Here is a 27,271-nt window from a genome sequence, read left to right on the forward strand (position 1 = left end):
TCAGAAAACCTACATTGCCTAAGGCTGGGACAGAGTTGGCCCCAAAGTCTACTTAGAATTTGCCCGCGGCACAGCAATGACCACTGGGCCACAGAGCCTAGGATGCCCCCTGGGTACCAATCCTGGGAGTCAGGGGCGGTGCGAGTCGGGACCCCCACCCCCGGTCTGCGTAGCCAATAGCTCGGGACGGGAGCGGGAGGGGCGTGGCGTGTCATGCAGGCGGTGCCGTGATTGGCACGCCGGCTCCCGCTGCCGGCGAGGGTGCCCTAAAGTCTATAGCTTGCGAGAACTCCAGGCGAGTGCGGACCTACAAAGTTTGTCCGCTCCGACGCACCGTAGTGGCTTTTACCCTGGCCGGGCGGGCTGGGCTCTGCCGGGGTGGGCTGGGCTGGGCTACGCGGCTTGAGCCTGGCTCTGTCCAGAGCGAGACCCTGATGGCTGCGGTGTTTCTGGTAACGCTTTATGAATACTCGCCACTTTTCTACATCGCGGTGGTCTTTACTTGCTTCGTCGTGACCACCGGTCTGGTATTGGGATGGTAAGTGTCCCAGGGGTGAGAGACGAAGGGGCGAACACCCCGGGAGTGGGGTCGCGACGACCTGCAGTGGGCACAGGAGCTGGAGGGCCGCGGGCCGGAGGACGTCGGGGATTCGGTGTCCCCAGGTGCCTAGGACTCCGACTTTCTCTGGAAGGAAAACAAAGTGGACCCTGCACCTGCGTCACTGCCCTGCATCACCGTGTGGTCCGCGTCGCTGGGGCATCTTGGGGTGGTACCGCATTGGAGTGTTTTACTCAGCTTTGTTTCTAGGCGATAAAGCAGCCAGGAAGGGCTTGGGCCTGGTGTTGGGAGAAAGTGCTTCTCTAGTAGGCTTCTGTGCTGGATTCGGGCCTACTGTGTGTCCAGGATGAGTCAGTCACCTGTGCTACAGTGCACAGACTGGATAGTAAGCGAGGTTAATGGTTGTGATTCTGACCTGAATGGAGCCCTTAGCCTCAGATCCTTCAGAGTAACTTGTAACTGAACTGTTACCGTTTGAGAATTTAATGGTTTCTATATACATTGCACACGTTTTGAAGTAATATTTTGTCGATAGAATTGTAAAATCATAATTTTAGAGCTGGAAGAGACCTTAGAAATAAGTTACACCGAAGGTAGACAGTTGCCTATTGGAGACAAGAGAATGGTCTGTTAGATAACCGCTGAGCGATTCTTCTAGCCTAGAGGTTCAATTTCTATTTTGAGGAGATGCTATTGTATCATGTTTAGACAAGCCTTGTAAATAACAGCGAGTCGAAACCGTGTAACTAGCCCACAACAGTTTTTCTAGGCCGCAGCCTCCAAAGTCCCTTTGAGAAGATAATAGTTACAAAAAGATCAAACAGCAGTTCTAAGTGGATAACTGCCATGGTCTGAGGTCAGAGAGGACTCAGTTGAAGAGAGACATGAGCTGGATTTTGGAGAATGAGCATCTTGAAAAATAAATGGAGTCAAATGTTTATAGTAGGGAATAAAAGGCATTTCAGAGAAGACAGCATCAACAGAGGGGCAGAGAACATGTTAGTGAATAAAGAAGGCTATGTAAAACGAGTTTTAAAATAGCCTTTGGTCACATATATGTGATTGCCTTAAAGAACACAGGCCCGTGTCAGTTTCTGAAAATATATGCCATCTTTAGGAAGTGATCGAAGTTTTAACAGGACCACACTGCTCCTCACCCTACCAGCAATACAGCGTAGAATTCCTTGCCTTGTATGTGGATGAGGATTGGAAATACCCGTTCCTTACATGTGGGGGTAAGATTGGAAAACAAAGACCAATCTTAACACAGTTGGTTATTCTTGACCTGTCAGATTTCATTGCTAATGTTCATTACACAAAAGTTTGTAATTGAAATTAGGAAGGTGTTGCCCATGTGGAAAAAGCAGTCTTAACACAAGATTTTTAAATGACTATAATGTTAGTGTTATTCTCTTAATGAAGCATAATTTTCCTCCACTAAGGAAAATAGTAGCTAGTTGATAATTGCCTTATGTGCTTTAAATTTTATTTTAAATAGGCCAACTAGTTAGATATCTTAGATATCAGTCTTTAGTACTGGGAAGAGGATAGTCAGGAGCCTCATGTTTGTAGTGGTTAACAGACAGATTTTGGAGTCAGACAGACATAGGTTTAAATCCTGGCTCAGCCAGCTTTAAGACTTGGTTTGAACATTTAATAATTGCCAAATCACCCCATTTAGGTAAGACTTTTACAAGAGTGGAAGCCCATGTAATCATAGAACGTTTGGAAGTCTGAGCTAAGCACTGCTAAGGCCACAAGACCATGTAAATACCAGTCACTTCCATCCTAATTTAGGCCTAACCAGTCATCATGTGCCTAACACAACCCTTTTCTCCATCTGAGTTAGCTTTGCCCATGTAGATAAACTTTTTACTATGTTTTTTTGTGAACTTAAGCCAAGGCCACATATTTATTGACTAGAAATGATGAAAACTTGGACACCATCTAAATCTATTAAAAACGTCTTTCTAATAGTACCCCATCAGAAGGGTAAACTAGTTACTATGCATGTTTTTCACCCTTGTCATTGTTTTGTTTTGTTTTAACCTCCCATAATACCATCCCTACTGTTCATGTGTTTTCTGTCATCGTTTTTCCCTTAGTACTGCTCTTGAGTTTTTCACTGTTTGCTTCCTTCCACTGTTGGCTATGTCCGCCTGCACTGTGTGGGAGTGGAGAAAGAACAGGAGCATATGATTATTGAAATTCCAATAGCAATAGCAAAGAAGCATGCAACTAGAAATATAGTATTTTTCTTTCACCATGTAGTGGTTTCTGTGATCTCTGATAGCTTTTGTCAGGCACTGAGCACAAAGAAGCCCAAAAGTCCATTTACATCCTTTAACAGTTTCAAATAATCAGGGACCATGACTCCAGTAGCTACTCCTGGCCTGCTCTTGACTACAGTTTATTAAGCTGTTGACCTCAACTTCATACCACCCCTCTGCTTTGTGAATCTAGGGCAGAACTCTAAACTACATTTCTTCTTTGCAAACTGACCGCCTATGGGGCTTTGCCAACAAGGGAGGGAGGCTGGAAGGCTGGAAGAGGATGAAGGGACTTGCTGCTTCCTGTTGATTCCTTTTCTTGTCTGTCACTTGCCACGATAGTGCCTCACTCTGGCATTAATACTTGGTCCCACTTGTTCCAGTTTATGCTTTCCTACTCTGCTAGAATCAGCCTTATGCACTCCCTTAAAGATACCAGTATCCTTTCCTCAGATCTGAGTCCTGAGCTCCACAGAGTCTCGCCTCCACATTTCTAAACTATAGTAAATTATCTTTATTCTCTTTTCTCTGTTCCCTTGTCCTAGGAGTGATAGCTGCTTCTTGCTGTTACTACGTCTTATCACATAAGTAGTAACTCAGTGTCCAGTTTTTGCCTTTTCAGTTCTTCAACATATGGTTAACATTTTTCATATGAAAATTCTCTTGATGTTGATGCTGGCAACTTTAAAAATCAAATCAAATCTCTCTGTTAAAATAATGGATGCATTTTCAGATTCTTGCATGGACCCTGACTGATAAAGAAATTGTCACTAAGAATGGGATCCTGGTGAGAAAACTTTCAAAGATAGAATTTGGGGGTTGGTTTGGTAATTTCTTTAGCTCTTTGCCAATGGGAAATCATCTAAGTAACCCACAACATGTAGTGGCATCACAATCAAATTAATACATTTGGTTGACTGTGACAAAATTATTTCTGAAGCTGTGTGCTGGAGGACCAAGTGGCTAAAGTGCTTGACTGTTACGGCAGTAATGACTACAGGGACTGAGAAAGAAGTGAGATGGGTGCCTCTGTGTTCACTGGAGCACTAACAGAAAGAAAATGTCAAACTCAGGTCTTCAAAGCATTAGATCGGTCAAATCTTAGAGAATCAGAAAGTTTCTGTGGTTCTAAAGCACTTTATTTTGTGTAGCCACAGAAAGACTTGCTAAAAATTGAATATAGTTTTATTTTATTTTATTTTTGAGACAGTCTTGCTCTGTCGTCTGAGCTGGAGTGCAGTGGCATGATCTTGGCTCACTGCCTATAATCCCAGCACTTCGGGAGGCTGAGGCAGGAGGACTGCTTGAGCCCAGAAGTTCGAGACCAGCCTGGGAAATATGGCAAAACTCGGTCTCTACAAAAAATACAAAAATTAGCCAGGCATGGTGACAGGTGCCTGAACACAGTTTTAACTGCACTAGTAATAAAATTACCTGACCTTTGTCAGTGTCTCATTTAGAATATTGATTGGAAAGAAGTAGAACCCTGAGACTTGGAATGGGGACATCTACGTAGACGTGGACAGAGCTGAGAATCTTGAAAAAACTCCAGTCACTCTGAGCTTCCATTGTTGATAGAAGCTGCTTACTTTCCATGTGTGAGAAAATTAGCCTTCTCTTGCTTGAAGATCCTGTAATAACCTCACCTAGGGCAGTTGCTTTGCAAAGGGCTATCCACACTTAAGACCTGCCTCTATTATCTTGTCATGAGGCCCAGATCTCTGCATGCTGCCTAGTATAGGGACAAAATCTGATCTGACTGGAAATAGTCTGTCCTTGAAAAGAATTGCAAAATTTTGCTAACTTATATCTGTGGTATCCTGGGGAATATATGTGAGGATGGATTGTAAGCCAGAGAATAGAATGTAACTCTAGATCAGATCATATTTATTGATCTGGGTATATTCTCAAGAAATTCTGCATCTAAAGCATTAACTCATACTTGTTTGGTTGCTTGAAACTTGGACTCATCGGTGATCTGTATTTTGTAATGTTGAGATTTCTGTTGTTGTTGTTGTTTTTAAACATTTAGGTTCAGAGGTACATGTGAAGGTTTGTTACATAGGTAAACTCGTGTCATGGGTTTGTTGTACAGATTATTTCATCACCCAGGTATTAATCCCAGTACCCAATAGTTATCTTTTCTGCTCCTCTTCCTCCTCCCAACTTCCACCCTCAAGTAGATCCCAGTATCTGTCGTTCCCTTCTTTGGGCTCATGAGTTCTCATCATTTAGCTCCCACTTAAAAGTGAGAACATGCCGTATTTGGCCATCTCTTCTAGGAGATGGAACAGAAATGTTTAGTGCCTTCCAATTTCCCTGTGAGTACTGCTTTATCAGCATTCCCCACATTTTGACACGTCTTCATTTTTATTTGGGCCATGATTTAAAATAATTTCCCTTTTGATTTTTTTCTTGACCTCTAAGTTATTTAGAAGTTTGTTATTTAGTTTCCAAATATTTGGAAATTTTAAAAATATATCTTATTGATTTATAATTTGATTCCATTGTGGTTAGCATACTTTTTATGATTTGACATCTTGTAAATTTATTGAGGCTTGTTTTATAATCCAAATATATTCTCTCTTTGGTAAATGTGCTAGTGCACTTAAAAATAACATATATTCTGCTATTTTTGGGTGAGACTTTTTTTTTTTTTTTGAGATGGAGTCTCGCTCTGTCACTAGGCTAGAGTGCAGTGGCACGATCTTGGCTCACTGCAACCTCCGCCTCCTGGATTCCAGCAATTCTTCTGCCTCAGCCTCCAGAGTAGCTGGGACTACAGGTGCGCACCACCGTGCCCAACTATTTTTTTTTTTTTAATTTTTAGTAGAGATAGGGTTTCATCATGTTGGCCAGGATGGTCTCGATCACTTGACCTCCACGATCCGCCCATGGCCTCCCGAAGTGCTGGGATTACAGGTGTGAGTCAACGTGCCCAGCCGGGCGAGATGTTTTATAAGTGTCAATTAAGTCAAATTGGTTGATAGTGTTATTCAAGTTTTTGATGTCCTTAATGATTTTCTATATATTGGAGCTATCAATTATTGAAGTGGTGGGGAGTATTATAATTTCTGACTATAATTGTGGATTTATCTGTTTCTCTTGGCAGTTGTATCAGTTTTTGCTTTATATTTTGAAGTTCTATTAATAGGTTCATAAACATTTAGGATTATTTTGTGTGCATGATGAATTGACCCTTATATCACTCTGAAATGGACCTCTTTGATCCTGGTAATAGTCTTTGCTCTGAGATCTAGTTTGGTATTAATGAAGCCACTTCAGCTTTCTTTTGATTAGTGTTAGCAGATACATCTTTTTTTCATCCTTTTACTTGTAAACACTTTTTGTCTTTTTATTTAAAGTGGGTTTCTTGTATGCACCATATAGCTAGGTCTTATGTTTTTATCCAATCTGATAATCTTTGCCTTTTAACTAGGGAGTTTAAAACATTTACATTTAATGTGATTATTGATATTGTTAGATTTGATTCCACCATCTTGCTATTCGTTTTTTGTTTGTTTTGTCTGTTCTTTGTTTCTTTTCCCCTCTTTTATTTTGCTAGTCTGTTTTTTGTTTCTTTTTCCCCTTTGTTCAGCCCTCATTTGCATTAGTTACATAATTTATGTGATTCCATTTTTATCTCCTTTGTTGGTTTATTAGCAATAACTTTTTTTAGTGGTTGCTTTAAAGTTTATTATGTGTCTCTAACTTATCACCATCTACCTTCAGGTCATATTTTAAAGAGATATAAGAAAAGCATTATAATTCCTCACGTAGTTACCATTTCACTGCTATTTATTTCTTTGTATCAATCCAGATTTTTGTTTGGTATCATTTTTCTTCCCAAGGCATACTTTAATTTTTCTTGTTGTCCAAGTCTGTTGGTGATGAATTCTTTTAGCTTTTGTTATGTTTGACAAAGTCTTTATTTTGCTTTGGAAAAATATAGGTGTAGAATTCTAGACTGACAAGTTTTTTTCCTTTTAGTTCTTTAAAGATATTCTGCCTTCCATTACTTCTTATTAATATTTAAAAGCTGTCATTCTTATCTTTGTTCCGCTATGTGTAGTATATCTTTTTTTCCTTTTCTTTGGCTACTGTAGCGTATCTTCTTTCTTTTTCTTAGGATTTTCTCTTTATTACTGGTTTTAAGCAATTTGATTATTATGTACCTTAGGTAATTTTCTTTGTTTCTTGTGCTTGGAGCTCATTGAGATTCTTGGGTCTGTAGGTTTTCAGTTTTCAACATGTTGGGGAAGGTTTTGGCCATTATGTGTTCAAATACTTTATCTGTCCTCTGCAAACTTCAGTGATATGTTAAGACTTAAGTTACATGGCTGCCTAAAAGTTGGCTTACTGATGCTTTTTGTTGTTGTTGTTCAGTCTTTTTCCTTTCTGTGTTTCAATTTCAGTACTTTTTATTATGTTGTCTTCAAGATTACTAATCTTTTGTTGTGCATTATCTAATCTGCTGTTAATCTCATCCACTATATTTTTAATCTAAAACATTATCTTTTTCATCTCTAAATATTGATTTAGGCCTTTTAAATATCTTCCATGCCTCTATATCATATGTGCAGTCATTACTTTTCTTCTGAAACATATAGAATATAGTTCTAGGAGCTATTTTTATATCCTTGTCTACTAATTCAAGTATCTGTATGATTTCTGGATCTATTTCTATAGAGTTTTACTCCTCATTGTGGGTAATATTTTCCTGCTTCTTTGCATGCCTGTTAATTTTTTTTTAATCAGATGCTATACATTGTGAATTTTACCTTACTAGGTGCTGGATATTTTTGTATTCCTCTAAATATTCTTGAGCTTTATTCTGGGTCACTGTTAAGTTACTCAGAAATAGTTTAGTCTGTTAGAGGCTTGCTTTTCAGCTTTGTTAGGCAGGACAGAGCAGTCTTACCCAACTCTTATAAAATCAGAGTCATCGAAAGTGAATTTTTATTCCATTTGTTAATTTTATTGGTTGTCTCTCAGTGTTAGACTTGTGTGTTTTGAAACTTTAGTTTTCAACCTAAATTTTAGTGGAAGATTTGTTTTGTTTTGTTATTTTTCTCCCTTTGTTATCACCCTCACTGTGTATCCACTTTACAATTATTATTATTTTTTTTTAGTTGAGCATTTTATTTTATTTTATTTTTTCCTTCAACTTTTAAGTTCTGGGGTACATGTGCAGGGTGTGCAGGTTTGTTACATAGGTAAATGTGTGCCATGGTGGTTTGCTGCACAGATCAAACAGTCACCTTGATATTAAGCCCAGCATCCATTAGCTATTCTTGATGCTCTCCCTCCCCCAACTCCCACCCTGACGGGCCCCAGTCTGTGTTGTTTCCCCTCCATGTGTCCATGTGTTCTCACTGTTCAGCTCCCACTTATAAGTGAGAACGTGCAATGTTTGGTTTTCTGTTCTTGCGTTAGTTTGCTGAGGATAACGACTCCCAGCTTCATCCATTTTCCTGCAAAGGACATGACCTTGTTCCTTTTTATGGCTGCATAGTATTCCGTGGTGTTTATGTACCACATTTTCTTAATTCAGTCTATCACTGATGGGCATTTGGGTTGATTCCATGTCTTTGCTATTGTGAATAGTGCTGCAATAAATATATGCATGCATGTATCTTTATAATAGAATGATTTATATTCCTTTGGGTATATACTCAGTAATGGGATTGCTGGGTCAAATGGTATTTCTGCCTCTAGATCTTTGAGGAATTGCCATACTGTCTTCCACAATAGTTGAACTAATTTATATTCCCACCAACAGTGCAAAAGTGTTTCTTTTAGGCCAGATGCAGTGGCTCATGCCTGTAATCCCAGCACTTTGGGAGGCCAAGGCAGGCAGATCACCTGAGGTTGGGAGTTTGAGACCAGCCTGACCAACATGGAGAAACCCAGTCGCTACTAAAAATATATATAAAAAAAAAAAACTAGCCAGGCGTGGTGGTACATGCCTGGAATCCCAGCTACTTGGGAGGCTGAGGCAGGAGAATTGCTTGAACCTGAGAGGTGGAGGTTGCGGTGAGCTGAGATCGTGCCATTGCACTCCATCCTGGGCAACAAGAGCGAAACTCGGTCTCAGAAAAAAAAAAAAAGGTATTTATTTTTCTCCATAACTTTGCCAGAATCTGTTGTTTCTAGATTTTTGAAAAATAATCGTCATTCTGACTGGCATGAAATTGTATCTCATTGTGGTTTTGATTTGCATTTCTCTAATGATCAGAGTGATGTTGAGCTGTTTTTCATCTGTTTGTTGACTGCATGAATGTCTTCTTTTGAAAAGTGTCTGTTCATGTCCTTTGCCCACTTTTTAATGGGGTTGTTTTTTTCTCGTAAATTTGTTTGAGTTCCTTATAGACTCTGGATATTAGACCTTTGTCAGATGGATAGATTGCAAAAACATTTTATAGTTATTTATACCCAGATTCCTAGACCTCCAGTACAGGACTAGGTTTTTGTTTTTTGTTTTGTTTTGTTTTTGAGACAGAGTTTCACTCTTGTTGCCCAGGCTGAAGTACAATGGCATGATCTTGGCTCACTGCAACCTCTGCCTCCTAGGTTCAAGCGATTCTCCTGCCTCAGCCTCCCAAGTAGCTGGGATTACAGGCATGTACCACCACGCCTGGCTAGTTTTTTTGTATTTTTAGTAGAGATGGGGTTTCTCCATGTTGTTCAAGCTGGTCTTGAACTCCCGACCTCAGGTGATCGGCCCACTCAGCCTCCCAAAGTGTTGGGATTACAGGCGTGAGCTATTGTGCCTGGCCTATTATTTTTTTTTTTTTTTTGAGACAGAATCTCTCTGTGTAGCCCGGGCTGGAGTGCAGTGGCACAGTCTCTGCTTACTGCAGTCTTGACCTCCCAGGCTCAAGCAATCCTTCCACCTCAGCCTCTTACGTAGCTGGGACCACAGGTGTATACCACCATGCCTGGTTAATTTTCTATTTTCTTTTTTTTTTGTAGAGATGGAGTCTCACTATTGTTGCCCAGGCTGGTGTCAAACTCCTGGGCTCAAGCATTCCTCCCTCCTCAGCCTCCGAAAATTCTAGGATTATAAGCAGGAGCCAGTGCACCCAGCCTAGGACCAAGTCTTATAATGACAATTCTGCCTATATTAGTATCGACCTAATCCAGCTCCTGGTTCCAAGTTATAAACCTAGCTCTGGCCCTTGTCTGGAGTAGACAGCCTATGCTGGTCTCCTTAATACATGAAGGCTTTATTGCCACTGTCTGCTGCCAGACTGAGAACCATGAAACCATGGCATAGCCTTACTCATTACTTTATGTTTCTTTGCTTTTTTTGGATCCATAAAGGTATTCGTTCCCAGCATTTTATTATAAAAATTTTCAAACATACAGAATACTAGAAAGAATTACACAGTGAACACACATGTGCCCATCACTTAGATTCTACCATCAGCATTTTATTGTAATTTCTCCGTTACATATCTGTCCACATTAATCCACTCGTGTATCCACACATTGGTCTATCTTCTTTCATGATGCCCTTCAAAGTAAGTTGTACTCTTCACCTGTAAGTTCTAAAACATTACATATTACTGACTAGAGTTCAGTGTTTGTTTTTGTTTATAGTTTCTTGAAGTAACATTTACATATAAGATATACAAATCTTTTTATTTATTTATTTATTTATTTATTTATTTATTTATTTTGAGATGGAGTCTCACTCTGTCGCTCAGGCTGGAGTGCAATAGTGTAATCTCGGCTCACTGCAAGCTCTGCCTCCCAGGTTCACGCCATTCTCCTGCCTCAGCCTCTCAAGTAGCTGGGACTGCAGGCACCCACCACCACATCTGGCTAATTTTTGTGTGTATGTGTATTTTAGAGACGGGGTTTCAGCATGTTAGCCAGGACGGTCTCGATCTCCTGACCTTGTGATCTGTCCGCCTCGGCCTCCCAAAGTGCTGGGATTACAGGTGTGAGCCACCGCACCTGGCCAAGATGTACAAATCTTCAGTGTACCATTTACCAAGTGTTACCAAACACATCATCTATACAACTTAAGCCTCTGTCAAGATACTGAACATTACCATCAATTTTCTTATGCTCTTTCCCAGTCAGTCCTACTCCTGTACTTCCAGAAGCAACCATTGTTCTTATTTTTATTTCTACCATAAATTTGTTGTGCCTGATCTAGAATTTTGTATTAGAGAAGCATACAGCATTTATTCTTTTGTGTAAGGCTTCTTTATGCATAGCACGATGTTTCTGAAATTTATCCATTTGGTTGTAGCAATAAGTTGTTCCTTTTCAGTGCTGAATACTTCTATTCTTTCGTTTAAATATACCACAGTTTGTTTACTCATTTCAGCGGGGTCTTTTTTTTCTTAAAGCATATGGGACTCAGGTATCTGTGGGGTCTCTTTAGTTTTTCTTTTTATTTTTTGTCTATCACTGATATGTGTTTGGAGAGAAGGGAGTGCATCAAATAGGCCCCTAACTGTGCTGTCTTAAACTAAAGTTTCCTAGTTTAACTGGTGTATATTAATTTTAGATTATTTTATGTAAATTGAGTAAACTAGCTGTTTTTTAATTTTTTTAGGAATTGAATTCAGCCCCTTTCATTTTCCTTTGAATTCTGTTCCATGTGCATTGTCAGAGTTTACATTTTTACATGAAATTTAAAAGTAGAAGCTATAGAAATGAAGAGCTATAGTTGGTGTTTTAAAAGTTCCATTATCCTGGCTGGGCGTGGTGGCTCATGCCTGTAATCCTAGCACTTTGGGAGGCTGAGGCGGGCAGATCACCTGAGGTCAGGAGTTCAAGAACAGCCTGGTCAATATGGCGAAACCCCATCTCTACTAAAAATACAAAAATTAGCCAGGCTTGGTGATGGGCGCCTGTAATCCCAGTTACTTGAGAGGCTGAGGCAGGAGAATCATTTGAATCCGGGAGACAGAGGTTGTAGTGAGCCAAGATCGCGCCATTGCACTCCAGCCTAGGCAATAAGTGAGAAACTCCATCTCAAAAAAAAAAAAAAAAAGTTCTGTTGTCCCATAAGTCATATTAGTCTGCGTTTTTTTCGTTTTATTTTTTTAACAGATGGAATCTTGCTCTGTTGCCCAGGCTGGAGTCCAGTAGCACGATCTTGGCTCACTGCAACCTCTGCCTCCCGGGTTCAAGCGAGTCTCCTGCCTCAGCTTCCCAAGTAGCTGGGTCTACAGGTCCACGCCACCATGCCCAGCTAATTTTTGTATTTTTATTAATGATGGAGTTTCACTATGTTTTGGCCAGGCTGGTCTCGAACTCCTGACCTCAAGTGATCCTCCTGCCTTGGCCTCCCAAAGTGCTGGGATTACAGGCATGAGCCACCACACCCGGCCAATAGTCTGCCTCTTGAATATATATTTCTTTTTCACATTTAAAAAAATTCAGTAAGTTCATGTGTTTGCTATTATATTAAGTATAATTTATGTATAATCTCCATTCTCCTTTGTTGTTATCAACAGTGTTAACAATAGAACTCTTTGTTTTCAAGAATATGTTGATTCAGCCAGCTGAACAATACATAGTCCTTCCTTGATATCCAAGGGGGATTCATTCTAAGGTTCCTACCCCCATATTCTAGGATGCCTATGTCCCTTATATAACATTACATAGTAAAAATTATCTCTAGATTACTTATACCTAATAAAATGTAATACTGTGTAAATAGTTGTTATACTGTATTGCTTTTGAATTTGTATTATTTTTTATTGTTATTTTTTATTTTTCCCCCTGTCCCCAAATATTTTTGATGTGCAGTTGGTTGATACAGAGGGCCAACTGTTTTGCAGTTCTGTGGGATCTCTAAAATAACATAAATTGAGAAATTTAACCTCTTTTTCTGACACTTAATGCTAAAAGGAATAGCCAATGAAGCACAACAGATTTTACACATAACAAAGTTTCAACATTTGTTAAAATAATTTTATTTTTTACCTTTTTTTAGGTTTGGTTGGGATGTTCCAGTAATTCTGAGAAATTCAGAAGAGACTCAGTTCAGCACAAGAGTTTTCAAAAAGCAAATGAGACAAGTCAAGAATCCTTTTGGCTTAGAGATCACTAATCCATCTTCAGCTTCAATTACAAGTTGGTGGCTATTTTCCAAAGATTTTCTCTCATTGTTTGCCCTCTTTTTTTAGCCCTTTTATTTTCTTTCTCTATTTCTTTTCCTTCATTAGACTTTTAACAAACATTTGTTGGGCAACTATTTTGTTTCAGGTGCTGTACTGTATATGACAGATATAAAGATAAGATTAAGAAGTTACAAACTTTACTCCTGAAGAATTTATCACCTAGTAAACAGAGGTAGATGTGTATACAAAGGAGCAGAATGAAGTATTACAGGTGTTAATAGTGAAGTCTGTTAGGACACTATGCCATTTTTATTGGTGTGTAGTAAAGTGAGAAATGATGTGTTATCTCTAAATACAGTTAATGTAAGGTTGCAAACCTTTTGAAGAACAATTGCCTTTTTTTTTTTTTTTTGAGACAGTCTTACTCTGTCATCCAGGCTGGAGTGCAATGGCACAATGTCGGCTCACTACAGCTTCCACCTCCCAGGTTCAAGCGTTTCTCCTGCCTCAGCCTCCCAAGTCGCTGAGATTACAGGCGTGTGCCACCATGCCTGGCTAATTTTTGTTTTTTTAGTAGAGACTGTGTTTTACCATGTTGATCAGGCTGGTTTCAAACTGCTGACCTTAGATGATCCACCCACCTCGGCCTCCCAAAGTGCTGGGTTTACAGTTGTAAGCCACTGCACGTGGCCAGAATGATTGTCATTTAATCTGAAACTATGGTATTTTGGTAAAAATATTTTGATATAACATGTTATTCTGTAGATGGCAGTTGTTTGCTTTTGTACTTGCTTGGAAAAATAAGTTGTCTGCAGGACCATATAGGAACCATTAGAATTGTAAAGAAAGAGATGGTTAAATTTGTTAAGGTGAAGAGGCATATTCAGGAAAGCCTTCATAAAAAAGAATATGCTGGATCTGTCTTATTTTTTTTTCTTCATTCCTCCTTTTTTTTTTTTTTTTCTTTTTTTTTTGAGTAAGTAGAATCTTGAAAGATAAGTGTTTACCTCTTGGGTGAGAAGTGGAGTGATACATTAAAGAAACAGTAGTTATGGCTAAAGCATAGGATGGGACAGGTAAGAGAGGAGTCTAAGAAGACTCAGGTTCTTCCTGTGGGTACTCCATAGCCAGATCCTTTTACAAAATGAAGAGTACGGAAAGAATAGCAAGTTTCAGAAGAAAGGCAATGAATTCAGTTTTGGACTTTTGGACTTTGAAATTCTTTTGTGACAGTTCAATAGAAATAAAGAGTAGGCAGTTCTAGATACAGTTCTGTAGCTTTTTTTCTGGACCGAGACCCTGTCCCTTCTATACTTGCTTACATTTCAGGTTTCTTGAAAACAAATAAACCAGATCTTTCTCTGCTTTTCATCCTATTCTAGCTACTGCCGTATTTCTCTTCTTCCCCTCACAGCCAGCTTCTTAGAAGCTGTTTGCATTTGCCTTCTGTTAGCCTGCTTCTTTCTTACTCTTCAGTGCAGTGCAGTGCAGTCTGACTTTTCCCTGTATCCCTTTACTGAAATGGCTTTCTACGACTTCTGCCCTGCACTTTCGACCCCCAGCAGTCATAAAATCCAGTGGGAGTCTTTCAGGGCTGAGTTAATGCTCTCTCTCTAGTATTTTACAGAGCTGACCTTCCTTTGCAATATCCTGCTCCCTTGCGTCTATGGACCATTCTTGTCTATTCATCCTTCCTGCCTCTAACTCTCAGAATCTAATAACTGGTCAGAAGTCAGTTTACTTAGTCAATATAGATCATCAGGCTTAAGTAAATCTTGATTTGTAAGGAAAAATATATGTTGGTTTTCTTGTTTGTTTGTTTGTTTGTTTGTTTTTTGAGTCAGGATCTTGCTCTTCCACCCAGGCTGGAATGCAGTAGTGTGATCATAGTTCACTGCAGCCCCAACACCCTGGACTCAAGTGGTCCTCCTGCCTCAGCCTCCCGAGTAGCTGGGACTACAGGTGTGCATGACCATGCCTGGCTAAATTTAAAAAAAAAAAAATTTTTTTTGTGGGGATGGGGTCTTGCTGTGTTACCCAGGCTGGTCTCAAACTCCTGGCCTCAAGCAGTCCTTCTGCCCCAGGCTCACAAAGTGCTGGGATTACAGGCGTGACCCACTGTTCTTGGCCCCCAAAATTACAGAATTTCTTATTCATCCTCTTAAGCTGTAAATACTATTACCCTGTGAATTGATGGAAACTAGGATCTCGGCCACTCCTCTCCCCACTCCATCCCTGTAATAGATAACAGTTCATTCTGACATTTTTTCACGTGGGAAAACCAAATTTTAAGATATGACACAGAGAAAACTAATTTGTTTAAAAGGTAGTTGGTTGTGCATGCCTGATTACTGATTAAAGTGTACACCTGCTGCTCAAGAGGATAAGGTGGGAGGATCGCTTGAGTCCGCAAGGTCGAAGTTGCAGTAAGCTGTGATCACACCACTTCACTTCAGCCTGGGTGATAGAGTGAGACTCTGTCTCAAAAAATAAAATAAAAAATAAAGTGTACAGAATAGTGGTGGTTCAATAACCTCCCACCTCTGTGGCCATAGGCTAGAACCTGCTACAATGTCACATCTGGCTCTTGAGCAGGACCCACAATGAAACACCTACCCACTGCAAGGCCTTCCTTCCTGCAGTACAGTTCCACAGGTCTGAAACTACACTGAAAAACTAAGAAGAGCTGATACATTATGAGCAAAACACAGGGCACTTGTGAGGCAGAAAGTGTGAGGAAATCCATCAATCTGCTTTTCAGGCAGAAATAGTCACAAATAGAGCCAGTCCTGCAAATGTTTGAGGCAAATGAAAAGTTAGCCAGTAAGTAGCCCTCTTAGCTATGCCTGCACACTAGGTGCTAACCAACAGTGGCGTTACTGAAGTCATGAAAAATTCTTTAAATGTGCGGACGTACAGCATGAATACTGAAATATTTTAATTTTTAAAATACCAATGCATATCATTTATTATCTTCCTCGTATGGGGAAATAAAGAGAAGGATTTTGATAGGAATTATACTTAGCAGAGTAAAATTCATTTGTTTAAACTGTGGAATAGTGGGTATCATTAAAGATGTCTACACAGAACATTAAAATAATACTGTAACAATATTTGTGACACTTAAAAAAGTTATTTCATTTGGTGTATAGATAGTTTAAAAATCTTTTTTTCACCACTGTACCCAAACTGACATATAGCAGAGAAGAGTGAATAATCTAGGGACCTGATTTAACTTGAAAATCAACCAGAGGCGGCACGTGGTGGCTCATGCTTGTAATCCTAGTACTCTGGGAGGCTGAGACGGGTGGATCCTCGAGTCCAGGAGTTCAAGACCAGCTGGCCAACGTGACAAAACCTCATCTCTACTAAAAATACAAAAATTAGCTGGGCGTGGTTGCACATACCTGTTAGTGCCAGCTACTCAGGAGGCTTAGGCTGGGGGATTGCTTAAGTCTGGCAGGTTAAGACTGCAGTGAGCTAACGCCACTGCACTTCAGCCTGGGCAACAGAGTAAGACCCTGTCTCAAAAAACAAAAACAACACACGTGCTTTTTATTTATATTTAAGATTTTTATTTTTATTTATTTATTTGTTTTTGAGACGGAGTCTCGCTCTCTTGCCCAGGCTGGATTGCAGTGGTGCAATCTTGGCTCACTGCAACGTCTGCCTCCCGGGTTCAAGCAGTTCTCCTGCTTCAGCCTCCTGAGTAGCTAGGACTACAGGCGCCTGCCACCATGCCCAGCTAATTTTTTGTATTTTTAGTAGAGACAGCATTTCACTCTGTTACCCAGGATGGTCTCAATCTCTTGACCTCATGATCCGCCGGCCTTGGCCTCCCAAAGTGCTGCGATTACAGGCGTGAGCCACCGCGCCCTGGCCATACTTTAAAATTTATAATTTAAAAAAAAAGAAAACCAGAGAATCCATTTTAATCTTAGTCATTTAGTTCTGTTTACCTAGGGGTGGGTTGTTGGGATTTTGTTGTTGTTGTTATTATGTAATGATATATTTGGATTTGTGTTTCCATGTCTGCAATATAGAGTCTTTAATGAAATTGTAAATTAGGTACTCAGTATATATTAGTTGAGTTGAATTTGATTCAGAAATTCTGCTATCTTTTTGTAAATAGCTTCCTTATATTTTAGCTTATTTACCCTTTTTTTTTAACATTAAAGCAAAAGGGTTAGGAAAAAAACACAATGTACAAGGCATGTTTGGAGGCGTTTGTGAACCTCCATTCCCTACAACCTAACACTTTCATCTCCCAATACTCTGGCTTTATTATTCTCATGAATGATCTCCTTGTTTTTACACACAGGGATCTTCTTCTCTCACAGGGATCCTTCCTCAAGAAGGTTTGTGGCTTTTCCGCCCCATCGTTTCTCCCTTTTTAGTGGCGTAGCACATTTTCTACAGTCCTTATTTTTTCACTTTTTTGCAAGGCTGTCTCTTAAACACCGCTTTATTTGCTTGTTATAGATAGTCTGGGTGAGGACAGTTTGAGAGATGCCACACCCAGGTGCTTCACTTATTTTGATTCTGAATTTTCTGGTTTACAGCTGTGTCCCAATTTTGTTAAGGCTATTCATCTATTGATCTCAAATGATGTTGTGTGTGTACTGAGTTTTAGAAGCCAAAAAAAAAAAAATACATAAAAATGGAAACTCTTTGCAAAAAAAAAAGTAGAAAAAGTAAAGGGAGAATAGTTTTGATGGGGTACTGACATTATCTTCTGATAGTGGAAATCATTACATTCTCCCCTCAGTTTATGTAATGGACAAGTTTGTAAAAGATTATGGAGAGTATAATTTTGTAGATTCTGTAGTTTTTTTAAATTAATTTCAGAGACATTTTAAAATCTGATTAATCTCCAATTGTCAAAGGTCTCTGATACTCTTCCCACTTTAATTAAGTATACAAAGTCTATAAACAAGTCTTTTAAGTAACTCTGGCTTTTTTTTCTTTTTACAAAGCAAGTAAACAGGGTAGTTTTGTATGTTCTGTAAGCTGTAAGTTGAGTTTTAAAAGGCTTATCCTTCCATTGTTCTTTTTTTTTTTTTTTCTTGAAGCAGGTTCTCACTCTGTCATCCAGGTGGGAGTGTAGTGGCGTGATCCTGGCTTACTGCAGCCGTGATCCTGCTACCTCAGCCTCCCAAGAAGCTAGGACCACAGGTGCATGCCACCATGCCCAGCTAATTTTTGTGTGTTTTGTAGAGACATAGTTTTGCCATGTTGGCCCAGGCTGGTCTCAAACTCCTGGCTCAAGCGATCCGCCCATCTTGGCCTCCCAAAGTGCTGGAATTACTGGCATGAAACACCACACCCAGCCTGTTCTTTTTTAATGTAAACAAACACATATATGGGTATCCATTCTTGTGAAATAAACAGTAGCATATATATTTAATTTTCTCTACCTTGCTTTTTTTTCATTTACTAATATATTCTGAAGATCATTTCATAATAGTATGTGCAGATATTCTGATATGCCTCAGTTCTTTTTTTTTTTTTTTTTTTTTAAAGAGACAGAGTCTCACCCTGTCGCGCAGGTTGTAGTGCAGTGGCACGATCTTGGCTCACTGCAACCTCTGCCTCACTGCAACCTCTGCCTCCCTATTCACTTTTAATAGCTCCTTAGTACTTTATTGTAGAGTACTAAAAAAGCTGGAGGTAGACAGGAAAGGAAAAAACAGAAAATGCATATTTTAAAACGTTGAAAAAGAAAAAACAAACACAAAATGATTATTTATTATTGTATTGCCAGCAAAAATGTGAAAAGATGTATGTATAAGGCTATTCATTGTAGCACTATTAGTTATCATAGCAAAATGCTGGAATAAACCCAAATGTTCATCAATGAGGATTAAATGAATAAAATATAGTACTCTACTCTAATTTGACATTAAAACCTGCTCCAGTTACCTATGCAAAGTTCCTACCAATTAAAATTTTTGCTTAAGTATGATTAGAAGTGGTCATGTATCAATGCTACTGAGACTCTCAGACATTTATAGGAGGCATACCCTTTAACAAGTTCTTTTAACTGCCATCATCCTGGCCAGCATCGAAAAGGAAGCTTTTGTTACTCACCCTGTATGATTGTATTAGAAGTTACATTAAATCACTTTCATTTTTTCTCCTTTGTATTTTACAGCTGGCATAACCTTGACAACAGATTGCCTTGAAGACAGTCGTCTTACATGCTACTGGGGGTGCAGTGTTCAAAAATTATATGAAGCTCTGCAGAAGCATGTTTATTGCTTCAGAATAAGCACTCCCCAAGCATTAGAAGATGCTCTGTATAGTGAATATCTCTATCAGGAACAGTATTTGTATCCTTTTATCTGATATACCCATCAGCACTGAAACTTAGACTTCTTATGGATAAAGTGTGCTAACTTACTGATCATTTTTGGTATATTTTTGTTCTTATGGTTATAGTGGCAATTTGCCTTTACATTTTCAAAAAGTATTAAAAAGGACAGCAAAGAAGAAATATATTGCCAGTTACCAAGAGATACTAAAATTGAAGACTTTGGCACAGTGCCCAGATCTCGCTATCCATTGGTAGCGCTATTGACCTTAGCTGATGAGGATGACCGGGAAATTTATGATATTGTAAGTAACTGAAAAATTTGGAAGCATTACCTTTAAGTGATTTGAATGGTGGTTCTTCATTATTTGATAAATAGAAAAAGTTTTGTTTTAATTTCTGAGGATGTGCATTTGGCTTAGAAACTATATACCTATTTAGTTTTTATATGTGTAACAGTACCTTCAGAGTATGACTCATTTTTTGCCTTATGGATCACAGTAATATGACTTTATTTGGAAAATAAAAGATATATAATGGTTGAATTAAGTTAATTTCATCATTCTGTATTCTGTCATATTTGCTGTGTAGAAACAGTCTGTTGGGAAGCATATTTATTCTGAACATGTTTAGCACTGAATAAATAAGCATAATAATGATCTAAAGGGCTCAATTTTAAGATAGTATCCACTCTTTTTTTTTTTTTTTTTTTTTTTTTTGCCTGCTTGCAGTCACCTTGTTTCCATCAAAGTCCCTGCTACACGTATATCTTACATGTCTGGTCCCTGTATTTTCAGTAATTATAATAATCTCCTTTTCTCATTATGTGCTAAGTAGTTTTTCAGTCTGGTAGTTGATTCCTATTAGGAAGTTAAAAGTATCTTAGAGATCTAAGAGGACTGAAACTTCGACAATCATCCGAGTATAATAGAAACTTAGACATGAAATAAACTTTTAATGAAATTGTATCATGGTAAAAATGTCCTTACACACAATTGACTATTTTTTTAAAGTGTTTAGTATAGATTATTCATTAATAAACATATGGTAACATTGTTTTGTGATACTTCGTAATATGCAAAGTACGTTCACAAACATTAACTTATTTTTTTCTTCCAACAACCTGGTTTCTTAGGACAAGGCAAATATTCTCCTTTTACAGACTGAAACAGAGTCAAGAAAAATCCCAGTCATTCAGGCAGTAAGATGTGGAACAAGGGCTTGACTCTGAGCATTTTTTGTTTGTTTGTTTGTTTTTGTTTTTTGAGTGTATTTATTTTTAGCAGGAATATCTTCCTGCAACAAGTGTACATTGAGCTTTGGAAGGTGCAGACTCTTTCGGAAATCTAGACCCTCCTTACTCATTTGCAGTTAAGCATCTAGGTTTTTGGTTTTTAATATTTTCAAACTGAAGTTCCATTGAGCTGAGGTCAGCTTATTTTTTTCCAAGTCATGGGGAGCAGAGGGGAAGGAAATGGCGATATGTAGGTCACTAGAGACAAAGTTGCAGATATATAAAATGAACAGGTCTAGAGATCTAATGTACAGCACAAGGACTATAGTTAATATGATATTGCTTTTGGGATTTTTGGTGCTCTTGCCACATGCAAAAAAAGTGGAAGTAACTATGTAAGATGATGCATATATTAATTTGCATTATTATATAACCATTTCACTAGATATATATATATCATAACATCCTGTTGTATACCTTAAATATATACAATAAAAATACAAAAGTCATACCAGCAGTAGTGTATTTCCAGAACCTAGTACAGTGCCTAGGGCATAATAGGGGTTCAATAAATGTTTAATAAGTAAAAGAAAAAAAAAATCATACTAGGCAGTGTTAATGAACCTCACAGAGCTTGACAGCAAAACACCTTAGCTGTACATTGCATGTACCTTAGTGTGCATGACAGGCCTTCTGGCTTCCTCCCTCCTTTCTCTCCGTTTCAGTTAGAGATAAATAAAACATGTTAAGTTGGTGTCTCCTATTTCCAGCTTCTTTGTTCTTGACCCTGTGTGCTTGGGTAAGGAAGCCCTTCTGCCCCCACTGTATGTGCCCTCTCTTCTAAGTTTCTTGGGTTCTGTTCTCCTTTTTCCTTTGGTTCAACACCAAAGGATCATATCGCAGTCATTTTCCCTCCCAGCTTCCCCCTTGCATTCCTTTTCCCTTCACTGATAGTGCTGTCTACTCTAGGTGCTCAGGGTCTTTTTTTTTTCTAACTTTTCCCCCCTGTCCAAACAGGGAGTGATTGTGTATCTGTGTGGTAAAATATATATAACATAAAGTTTGCCATTTTAACCATTTTTGTGTATGTGTGTTTTCAGTTCAGTGGCCTTGTAGGCCAGAGAAGGGTTTGCTATCAGGTCCCTGATCACACTGGATGAAGACTGTGTGGCCCAGCTATAGTTATGGGAGGCTTATTCCCATAGGGGAGCCTGAGTGTCTCCCAAGGGTTAACAGCCGTCTTCTCTTGTACTTTGTGTATGTCTCTGTGTCTGGGTCCTTTTGAATGTCTTTTATTGTCATCTGTGGGCTCCCTCCTTTTTTTCTGTTAATCCTTGCTTCTCTTGTCTCTCATTTCTCAGATTGGGGGTAATATTGGCACTCAAATATATTTATTAGTGTATTTTGTATTAATGTTCTCTGTTTATAATTTTAAAAGCAAATGGACCATTTCCTATTTCTTTTTCACATGTGTTTTTTGAGTATTTTATCTGTGGGTCAGGGACTATATATTTTTTAAAAAACTTATTACTAAAATATCATTTTTATTTTAACAGCAAAGAATTATATTTAGGTAGTACAATTAGGAACCAGTTTGTTGTTTTAGGTTAAAAAAAGGAAAGCAGGAATTGTTACTACAAAATTTTGACTTTAACATTTTTTCATTTTTACTTAATTACATTGGCTTTTTTTCTGTATTATTCAGATAATACATTTGTGTCAGGAAAAAAAATTAGAAAGTGTAGATAAGCCAAAAGGAGAGAAATATAATAATCTGTATTCTATCATCCAAAAATAATAACTGTGAATATTTGTATCTTTCCAAATCTTTATATATATAATTTTTTAAAAAACAGGCTAAAATGATACATTTTATACTATTTTGTGACCTGCTTTCACTTAATAGTATATTCAAACATTTTTTTCATATCAAATATTTACCCATAGCTACATATATAACTAGTATGATAATAGCTTCAGAGGCTTTTAATATTAAATCAAATGACAAAATTGGCTTGTTTTTTGTTTTGTTTTTTTTGTTTTGAGACAGAATATTGCTCTTTCGCCCAGGCTGGTGTGCAGTGGCGCGATCTCAGCTCTCTGCAACCTCTGCCTCCTGGGTTCAAGCAATTCTCCTGCCTCAGCCTCCTGAGTAGCTGGGATTACAGGCACGCACCAGCATGCCTGGCTAATTTTTGTATATTTAGTAGAGATGGGGTTTCACCATGTTGGCCAGGTTGGTCTTGAACCCCTGACCTCGTGATCCACCCAACTCGGCCTCCCAAAGTGCTGGGATTACAGGTGTGAGCCACTGCTCCCAGCCAACAAAATTGTTAGTATGAAGTGGTAACTACTATTTTCTACTAACCCTGTCATTTTGATTTAGTATTAAAAGCCTCTGATGTCATTACTAAATTAATAAATCTTTATAAGCTTGTAAAGAATATTGTGTTTTTGCAACTAATGTAGGGTTTTAAAACTTTTTATTTGTACATAATTTCAAAAAGTTGCAAAAATAAAGAAAAGAACACCCATATACCCTGTACCTGGATCTCCTATTGTTAACATTTCTGTCCTTTGCATTATTGTTTGCCCATTTATGTATGTATGTATGTATGTATGTATGTATGTATGTATGTATGTGTTGATTGATTGATTGAGGGAGAGAGGGTCTTGCTCTATCACCAGGCTGGAATATAGTGGCACAGTCATTAACAGCTCAAGTGATCATCCTGCCTCAGCCTCCTAAGCAACTGGGATTACAGGAATGCACCACTGTGCCAGGCTAAATTTAAAAAAAAATTTTTTTTGTAAAGACAGGGTCTTACTGTGTTGCCCCGGCTGGTCTCAAACTCCTGAGCTCAAGCAGTCCTCCCACCGTGATCTTCCAAAGGGCTGAGATTACAGGCTTGAGCCACCACACCCAGCCTGCCCATATGTTTATACATACACATATATATGATTGTATATATATTTTAAATCAATGATTTGAGAATAAGTTGCATACATGATGATTCTTTACCCCTAAATACTTCAATGCATATTTCCTAAAAATAAGGATGCTTTCTTATATAAACACAGTATAGTCATCTTCTTTATAAATTTAACATTGATACAGTATTTTATCCAATTCACAACCAATTTTCTTCTCCAGTTCAGGTTCTAGTCTAGAGCCAGACTTTGTATTTGTCATGGATCTTTAGCTTCCTTTAGCCTGGAACATTTCCATACTCTGTCTTTTATGACATGAGCATTTTTGAAGGGTATAGTCACACACACACACATACCCTTTTTGTAAATTAAAAGATTCTCATTTTGTTTGTCTGATTTTTCTTATGATCAGATCAAAATTATGCAGCTGCAGCCAGTGAGCTGCCCGGGTGATGTGTCGTTTTCAGAGTGCCACCTCTAGAAGCATGCAATGCTCTTTTCTCTAATTATTCATGTTAATTTTGATCTCTTAGTCAAGGTGTTATCTGCTTTCTACACTCTTCTGTTTTTTTCTCCCCCTTGGTCTGTGAGGAGGCATTGTAAGATCATGTAAATATCCTGCTTTTTATTAAAAAAGAAATTTTGTCCTAGATTTAACATCCATTGATGATTCTTGCCAGATTTCATCTTTACTGTGATGGTTGCAAAATAATTATTTTCCAACTCCAGCCCTCCCTCCAGTCAGTTCTTGGCATTCTACAACAAGCAAGAGACTTCCTGTCTCTCCCATTTGTTTGTTTGCTTATCTGTTGTCTCTATGGCCTCATGAATTTTTCCCCCAGTGTTTTATAACTCATGACTGAATTTAATTATTTTGGTGTTCAAACTGCCATTTCCCTGTGCTTCCTGCCAAAACTGAGGGTTTGTAGTCAAACTGTGTCCATAGATTACTTGGATTCTCTCAAAAGTCAGAAAACCTTACCAAGAAATATACTCATGTTGTTTTCTTCCGTATCCCTTCCACTCCATTCCCACACACCCCAGTCCTTAGAGATAATTGTTGTTTTCCGATTTATCCGCCATTTTTTATTTTCTCTTTTTTCTTACACAAAAGATAGCACATTCTCTATGCTATGTATGCTGTTTTGTACTTTGCTTTTTTTCACTTCAGAAAATCTGGAAATCACTGCACACCAGTTTGCAGAGATTATCTTCACTTTTTTTTTTTTAAATAGCTGCATAGCACCTCACTGTGTGTATGCTATGCATATTCCATAGTTATTCTGCCAATCTCCTGTGCTTGGACATTCGGGTAGTTTCTAGTATTCTGTAGTAACAAATAATCTTATGCTGAATAATCCGTATATACATATCTTAATATTGTTGGAATTGTATGGTTGAAGTGTAAATGCATGTTGTTTTGTTAGATATTGCCATTGGAATTGTACCTTTTTGTAAAAAAAATTTCCACCAACAATATATGAGAGTGTATTTCCACAGAGTTCATTGACAAGCTTTTGAATTTTTGTCACTCTGATGAGTGAACAGTGGTGCAGTATTAATTTTAATTAAATATCTTTTAATATGGTCATGCTTCATATTTATATCTTTTTATGAATTGTCTGTTCATGTCTTTTGCCCAGTTTTCTATAGGATTTTGGCCATTTTTCTTCAGTTTTTAAAAGTTCTTCATAAATTAGGAATATTAACCTTTAATCTGTGACACACCTTGTGAATATTCTAGTTCGTCATGTGTTTTGACTTTGTTTATGGTGCTTTTTATCATATATATTTTTAATTCTTATATAGTCAAGTGTATTTACTCTGGGTTTTGAGTCATAGTTAATGTCTTTCCTTACACTAAGACTAAAATGGAATTTATTCATTTTCTTCTAGTACTTGTACAGTTTTATTTTTTACATTTAGATCTCTTATGCATCTGGAGTTTATTCTTATGAGGAATGCTTCTAATTATATATATTATCCCATAGCTATCCGGTTGTCCCAATACTGTTTATTAAAAAAGCTCTTTGGTGGCCGGGCGCGGTGGCTCAAGCCTGTAATCCCAGCACTTTGGGAGGCCGAGACGGGTGGATCACGAGGTCAGGAGATGGAGACCATCCTGGCTAACACGGTGAAACCCCGTCTCTACTAAAAATACAAAAAACTAGCCGGTTGAGGTGGCGGGCGCCTGTAGTCCCAGCTACTCGGGAGGCTGAGGCAGGAGAATGGCATAAACCCGGGAGGCGGAGCTTGCAGTGAGCTGAGATCCGGCCACTGCACTCCAGCCCGGGCGACAGAGCGAGACTCCGTCTCAACAAAAAAAAAAAAAAAAAAAAAAGCTCTTTGGTGATTTGACATGACACCTTTATTATATTTTTATACATAATTAGGTCTGTTTCTGGACTCTTTATCCTGTTTCATCCATCTGTCTATTCATGTGCCAGTACCATACTGTTTTAATTTTAAAGGCTTTGTAGTCTGTTTTATTATCTGATGGGGCTAGTCGCCCTCATAGCTCTCTCTTTTCAGTATTTTTCTAGCTGTTCTTTTTTATTCATTTCTCTATATGAGAATTTTAGAGTCATTGCATGTAGCTCTCTAAACAAAAGTGTTTTCTCTGGTCCCCGTACGTCCAAGCTTCTTAAAAGACTGTTTAATACTGACTTTAATTCCTCTCCTTCATTTCCTTTTTTAGTCCTCTCAAAGATTCCTTTGTCCATTGTGATCACATTAAATTTGTAAATTTGAGTACAATTAAAATAACTCTACCAAAAATATGTCAGTAACCGATTCCTCTGCAGTGATTATAATGTAATCAGATCGATGCAAGTTTTCTAATTTATCAGCCTTTTATTTTTGAGAAGCATTTTTTTTTTTTGGCAGAAGACAAAGTGTCTAGAAGCAGTTGAAAATCATTTTTCACATATTTGTGAAATAATGTAAAGATTTTAAGTACTGACCAGTGTTCAATTTTTATTTTAGATTTCCATGGTGTCAGTGATTCATATTCCTGATAGGACTTATAAACTATCCTGCAGAATATTGTATCAATATTTACTCTTGGCTCAAGGTCAATTTCATGATCTTAAGGTAAGTCGTACTCTGTAGTCTTATCTCTGTCTCTTTTGTTTACAGAGTTTCAAAGAATGGCCATTTATGAAAAGATGATTATATTTTTCAGTTAATAATTATAGAAGATAACTATTCTTTGCAATTGGATTTGCTAGCTCATAAATTTTGAGCATCTTATGACTCCCAGTTTTAAAGAGTAATTGTTATTTATAATAATCTTTAAACTTATGTCTTTGATTTTCAGCAACTTTTCATGTCTGCAAATAATAATTTCACTCCCTCCAACAATTCCTCTTCAGAAGAAAAAAACACAGACAGAAGTTTGTTGGAAAAGGTGGGACTCTCTGAAAGTGAAGTTGAGCCATCGGAGGAGAACAGCAAGGACTGTGTTGTTTGCCAGAATGGGACTGTGAACTGGGTGCTCTTACCATGCAGACACACCTGCCTGTGTGATGGCTGCGTGAAGTATTTTCAGCAGTGCCCAATGTGCAGGCAGTTTGTTCAGGAATCTTTTGCACTTTGCAGTCAAAAAGAGCAAGATAAAGACAAACCGAAGACTCTTTGAAGACATTGTAACACTGAAAAGTACACTTTCTACTAAAGATGCAGAAATTGATGATCTTGGAATTCATTATAACATGGAATCTACAGTATTGGCCATCAATGAAAATTCTATTTTAACTTCATATTTGTATGGTACATGGATGATAAAAATTGATTATTCCTTTCTGCTTAGTAAATGAATACTGAAATTCATCTGTGTTGATACATAAAAATTCATTCAACTCTTGAAAAGAA

At 38.1% G+C, this 27,271-nt stretch overlaps 1 protein-coding gene across 1 annotated transcript; it reads left to right on the forward strand.

Annotated features, from left to right (window-relative positions):
- The first annotated feature begins 290 nt into the window (after nucleotides 1–290).
- On the forward strand, nucleotides 291–27,271 carry CGRRF1 (cell growth regulator with ring finger domain 1). The gene is made up of 6 exons (XM_010372050.2): nucleotides 291–538; nucleotides 12,794–12,933; nucleotides 19,075–19,252; nucleotides 19,391–19,538; nucleotides 26,384–26,491; nucleotides 26,718–27,271. Exons 1-6 carry the CDS (start codon nucleotides 435–437, stop codon nucleotides 27,036–27,038), a joined length of 999 nt encoding a protein of 332 aa, XP_010370352.2. The 5' UTR covers nucleotides 291–434; the 3' UTR covers nucleotides 27,039–27,271.

The sequence above is a fragment of the Rhinopithecus roxellana genome, chromosome 5 (assembly GCF_007565055.1).
Source record: "Rhinopithecus roxellana isolate Shanxi Qingling chromosome 5, ASM756505v1, whole genome shotgun sequence".
NCBI lineage: Eukaryota > Metazoa > Chordata > Mammalia > Primates > Cercopithecidae > Rhinopithecus > Rhinopithecus roxellana.